Genomic DNA, 6000 nt, shown 5'->3' on the forward strand with positions numbered 1-6000 from the left:
ATATTTACTAATAAAATATTAGAGGAAATAACGATTCATTCATAATGTAGTTGACTTTTTATTATTAATAATAAACTTATAGGAATATTGACTAAAATATACAGTTGTTATAATTTTGTTATTTTATACGACGGACAACAACCAAACCGATATATTAATTACAAATGTTAAGTTGCTATCGCAAAATTTTGTAATAATAACTATGATAAAGTCCGCTCAACGAACTATAGAATAGTTCGTTAAGCGTCGAAATCACAGCTTGTAAATGTTTCGTTTTCTTTTCCGTGGATGTACATTCCTTTTCCTGTACCAATGTTTCTGAACGCGATGACTAGTTTCCTGAAAACGCCGTCGTCGTTGTCGTCGTCGCAATAGTATTTGTGTGTATCCTTTCCCTAATATTAATCACTTCACAACAATTATTTATAAATCTTAAACATCACTATACCATAGTATTTACAAGAGTCCTCACACACAATTGCAATACATAAATCATTACTGCAATGCCATAATAATTTTTTGACACAATATTCAACCATTTAAAACAACAACCATCATGACTCAGGTTGTATCATATCGTATATACAGAAAGGGTACCGCTGGTTTTTTAATGTTTCCCCCCACAGCTCCCGTGGGGGAAACGCGTAATACATTTTTCCAGCGTTAAAAAAAGCGTTTGTATCTTATCCCAACTGTAAATTCAAGCAAAAAAAATATTCGATATAAACTCTAAATAGCTACTGCATACTGACTAAAAATTTAAATACTTACACTGCTCACAGCTCCCACATTTCAATATACAAATATGGACACTTAACGTGGTAACAAGTTCATAAAAAACAGACCATAATAAAAAAAAACATTACTACATAATAATATGGAAAAAACAAGACACATTTACAATATAAATAAACTGAAATCAATTTCATGTATTTTGGAGGCAAATGTTAAGTCTCCAAAATATTGAATTATTATTTTATTATTCTGAAACAGCAAACATTTTAGCAAATATACATATATATATATATATAAATTCACAAATATTTTTACAAGTAACAATTACACTCATTTCAATGTATAGAAATCCAGGAAAATATGTGTCTGTCTCTTTAAGATTCATGTTTTTACAAAAACTATTTACAAATATAATCAAAATAATTTATTAAGATAATACACAAACAAAGTATTCACATTAGGATTAGGAATATTGTGACGAACAACATATAATTAATTTTAAACTATAATACAATATAATAAAGTTCAGCGCAAACCGAAATCTCGTTGTCTTAATAGGTAAAATTTAAGGACACAGTCCTCAAATTTTTATCATAATGGAATTCTAGACTATTACTACAATAGAGACTTCGTTTCCGCTTTAACATTTAATATCGATAGTTATAATGATTGCGATATTGTTTGTCACTCCTTCTGTCGTCGTAGTCGAAACCTTGCGTATGATGGAACTGGGACGATGAATGGGCTGGTTCTGTCTGCTTCAAGGTCTTGGCTCGTGCTGCTAGCTGCGAAACAAGTTGCGCCGGAGTCATGTGAGCAATCGAAATATTTGCACCTTCAACTTTACCGCCAGTAGGGTTGAACATAGATTTAGAACTAACCAAATCTTGTTCTACAACCTGGGTATGAACTGTAGATGAAAACTGTTCACGATCGATTGATGTTTCGGCATTTGTAAACTTTTTACTTTCACGAATCTCACAAACTTCACAGAAAGGCTTTGTAGTTTGCACTGCCGCGTCCTTCGTATCCTTCTGAATCTTCTTCGGTTTACCAACAACCTTCTCGATGTCCAGCGTAGCTATGATAGAATCTACGATGAGTTTGTTCTGCCGAGACACTGCTGATGAATCGTATTTGGTGAAGTGAAAATCCATAGCTGCTTGACGCTTGAGAGGTGAACAAAACTTGGGTGCTAATTGTTTTTGTTCAGAGCCAATGAGACTGTTATTTATTAACAGTTGATTTGGCACCATAATGTTGCCAAGCCTAGACATGGCGACGTGGCAGCGGTTCAACACTGGAAACACAGAAGTTTCGAAAATGTTTAACTTGTAACACTTTAAATACTACAATAACGGGTGAAGATTCTGTTATTCAAAACATAATGACTGTCACATTATCGCCATAGTAAGGAAAGTCTAGTTGATCAAATAAGCACCTAAACAATACTGCATGTGAATTTGAGTACCTATAAAAAATACTTAGGTAATCTTTACACATATATGTATAAAATGTTTTAAAATTTGTGTTCATAGTTCTTTAATTAATAATAATTGAGTCCACTTTTTCTTCACAAATAAATATTTTTAAATCAAAATATGTATTTTCCAACCAAAAATCTTAACATGAAAACATTCATAAATTTTTACCCACCAGCAACTCTTGTATGGGTATCCATAGCTTGGCATAAACCTGTAACGATAAAAACAAATTAACAGCACATCAATGATTAATGCAGACTACAATTGATCAGAAATTTAAAAGAAACAATAAATAAATCATTAGTATTAATAAATTGAAACTTACATTTAAAATTAGTACTGCAAAAATATTTATACCTTTACTAGGAGCCAATTTCAAATAATCTTCATGTGATAACTTTCCCTCTGCAACCAGCTGTAAGGTTAAAGTTTATGTAAATTTGAATAATCAGCACATTTGTACAGAATGGAAGAAATATAATTACTTTTGCCAATGCATCAATTTGTGCACTCTGCATAGTTTCTGGTGCATTTTGGAGTGTCGATTGATTAGTTATAGCCGGAACAGCAATGTGCTGTGAAGGAATGATTGGAGGTGGTTGAGTGGGATTAAAAATTGATGGGTCTGAGGATGTTGAGGAAATGTTAGGGGCTGGTACAGGTTGAGGCACTGGCAAAACCATTGGTGGAGTTGGTTGAGTTCCATATTCATATGGAATTCCATAACCACTGTACCCTTGAACCTGAGTATATGAATAATTAGGTGCATTTCCATATTCAACAGGGACAGGATTAGCGTACTGTGGTTCTGGTTCAACCTGGTAAGGAATTTCAGTTTTAACCGAGGAATATTCAGGTGGCGGTAGATAATCTTTAGGGTAAAGAAAATCATCTCTCTCAGATTTATAGTTAGATGATCGCGATCGATGACGTTCTTCTCTCCATCTCTCATGTCTGCGAACAGGCGAATGTGATCGTGACTGATGACGAAACCGCTTGTATGGTGATCTTGATCGACGATCTCGACGAAATTCTGGACTTACTCTTCGAGGACTATATCTATTGTATTTACGAATGCTTTTATGAGGACTATGATACCGTACACTAGGCCTTCTATGTGGGCTATGATGCGGTCGTCGAGGGCTCCCATGCGCACGTCTGTACCTTGGAGGCGTCTCTCGCCGTCTCATAGGAGAATCACCACTATAACGCATATGCTTCTGCCGATGCTCTCTAGCTGGTGAAAAAACACCACTTTTATTAACGGATAAACGTTTTCTGGCTTCAACAGCTTTATGATCTTCAAAAAAGTCTTCAAGTTCAGTTCCAGGTGGACATAAGTCACTACCAGACCCTAAATGCTTAGCTAAGTATTCCTTAACCTTTACTTCTTTGTCTCTTCTAATGGCTTCATTCGTTTTGTTTGGATCACGTCGACTGCCAGGCTTAATATAGTCATCCAAATGATCACTATCGAGTCTCTGTCGACTACTTTGTTTGTTATGAGAAGGAGACTTATTTGGCCTCCACCTTAACCTGTCATCTCTTGTTTCATCCTCTTGTCTAACTATTAGTTCTCTCAAGTCACGAACATTATCAACTGCTAAATTAATACGCGCTCGTGAACCATGCGCTTTTTTGTCTTCATCATCCCAACTATCGATCACACTAAGACCTTCCATAAACTCTTCCTTGTTGAAATCATCGAAGAAATCACTGGGAATATCTTCGCCCTCTGAAGAACCTCTTTGATTTTCCATTAGGTTATATTATATTAATTCATAAAACTGAAGGATAATAGTAATCTTTGTTATTACGGACAAACCGGTGAACGTAAACAATAAGCTACTAAAATGAGTAAAATATAAATAAGAGTACAAAATCTTAATAATAGTAAAAATTGCAACATGCAAACACGACCACTACATATACTTATATTCACTATTTGAGGTAAAAAATACATCAAATGAGTATTAGAAAATTATTATTATACATTTACATAATCACTAAACTGATGATACAGCGAAATCAGTTTCCGTTTTTGCAAAGGTTTTCAATTTGAAAACCTCTAATAGCAAATAGCATTATGTCAATTGTCAATAACAATTCACAAATAGTCAAACCACAGCCACAGTCCACAGAGTTTTAACTTTCAGGTTGATTTATCTCTTATTTGTATTTTTGTATAGACTTGAATTAAAAGTCTAGGATATTTTACTAATTGAAATTCTTACGCTGCGCTGATATTCATTTCAATACAATTTCAAAAGATTTTAATTAATTATATATTGGTATTGAATATTAGGTGTAGAGGTAAGGAGACGTAGATCATATTGCGTATTGCATCACATAAAATAGTATATACACTTGGTAGAACCTTTTTGTACGAAATAATTGATAAACTCCCAGAATGGCTCTACTGTAGGTAGATGCTGTGTTTAGATGGTAAAAGTTATATTAACATTCAATCAATTGTTGCTTGGTGGTAGAATATATGATGAGTGGGTGGAACCCACCCAGACGGGCTTCTACCAATTAAGCATCGCCATCTAAATTTCAAACATATCGAGGGATAAGTTTTACAAATTACTTATCCTTAAGACCTTAGCCTTACATTCACGGTTTCTCGTAGACAGAGAAACCAATAAACGATTTCACGGTCCCGTAGACAGAGAAACTTATAGACAAAGGGGATATAAATATTAAAAAGTAAAATTTAATAACCTCGTTTTGTTTTGATTAAATCCTGAAAATTATTTATGTCCCAAAACAGGGAATGCAGTTACTATGGAAACATTATATAGTCCTCCTCATCGATTTCGATGACGGCGACCCTAGAAATTAATTGTTATTTCTAGCATGAGCCCTAATGTGGCTCGCTAGACCAAATTTGGTTTTAAAAACCCTACGACACGTGTTACAATACAATTGGCCCACAGAGTTGTATTTGTATGTGTAGGATGGCTTAAGTCTCTCTTTTCTTAACTGGCGCTTTTCGTCTAGTGCGTGAAGGCGGTTTTTCTTCAAACGTTTTGATCTTTTTGTAGATGGCAGAGCGCCAAGATGCCCTTTGGGAAGCGAGCTCCACCCAACACTCTATGCCAATGACACAAGCTTTTAGATGTCTTTTAAACACGTCCTTGTATCGCAAATACTGACCACCATGCTTCCGTTTGCCTTTAGCTAACACCGAATAAAATACAGCTTTAGGCAAACGACGATCGTCCATGCGTAGGACATGCCCACACCATCTGAGTTAGGGACGTGATCCTGCCACTTGATACGTAAAATTGAACGTAGACACCTTAGGTGATATGTGTCAAGTTTTTTGATGTCTGATTTGTAGATACTCCATGTCTCTGAGCCATATAATAGAACAGGGATAATTAGTGCCTTATAGACACTGATCTTTGTCTCTGACATTAAGTTGAATTTGGTTTCTGCACCTCTCTAGCGCGTCTCTCATTACCACAGCAAAGTATATGGCGAAAAGTGTAGGTGCCATGACACATCCTTGCTTTACTCCGCTAGTTATTACAATATCCTCAGACAGTTCGTTTTCGTGCTGAATCTGGGCTTTCATGCCAACATGAAGTTGGCGAACCAAATTCACGAATTTCTTCAGATACCCCAATTTTTGCAGAACAAGCCAAAGAGCCTCGCGTGGTACCCTATCAAATGCCTTCTCTAAATCAACAAAGCACATGAATAGGGGCTGTTGATGTTCGAGACTTTTCTCGTGAAGTTGCCTTACAATTGAGATGGTGTCAACAGTTCCTCT

General features: G+C 35.4%; 1 protein-coding gene across 1 annotated transcript; it reads right to left on the reverse strand.

Moving 5' to 3' along the window:
• Nucleotides 1–1043: 1043 nt before the first annotated feature.
• On the reverse strand, nucleotides 1044–4308 carry LOC126769458 (uncharacterized). The gene is made up of 4 exons (XM_050488269.1): nucleotides 2705–4308; nucleotides 2577–2634; nucleotides 2392–2430; nucleotides 1044–2035 (listed from the first exon to the last, which is right to left on the reverse strand). Exons 1-4 carry the CDS (start codon nucleotides 3977–3979, stop codon nucleotides 1383–1385), a joined length of 2025 nt encoding a protein of 674 aa, XP_050344226.1. The 5' UTR covers nucleotides 3980–4308; the 3' UTR covers nucleotides 1044–1382.
• Nucleotides 4309–6000: the final 1692 nt, after the last annotated feature.

This window comes from Nymphalis io, chromosome 7 (genome assembly GCF_905147045.1).
Source record: "Nymphalis io chromosome 7, ilAglIoxx1.1, whole genome shotgun sequence".
Taxonomy (NCBI): domain Eukaryota; kingdom Metazoa; phylum Arthropoda; class Insecta; order Lepidoptera; family Nymphalidae; genus Nymphalis; species Nymphalis io.

Coding starts and splice junctions, on each gene's coding strand:
- LOC126769458 (XM_050488269.1), bottom strand. CDS start 3,979: ATGGAAAATCAAAGAGGTTCTTCAGAGGGCGAAGATATTCCCAGTGAT. Junction 2,635..2,704: donor AAATTGATGCATTGGCAAAA/GTAATTATATTT, acceptor TTAACCTTACAG/CTGGTTGCAGAGGGAAAGTT. Junction 2,431..2,576: donor GAAATTGGCTCCTAGTAAAG/GTATAAATATTT, acceptor TTATCGTTACAG/GTTTATGCCAAGCTATGGAT.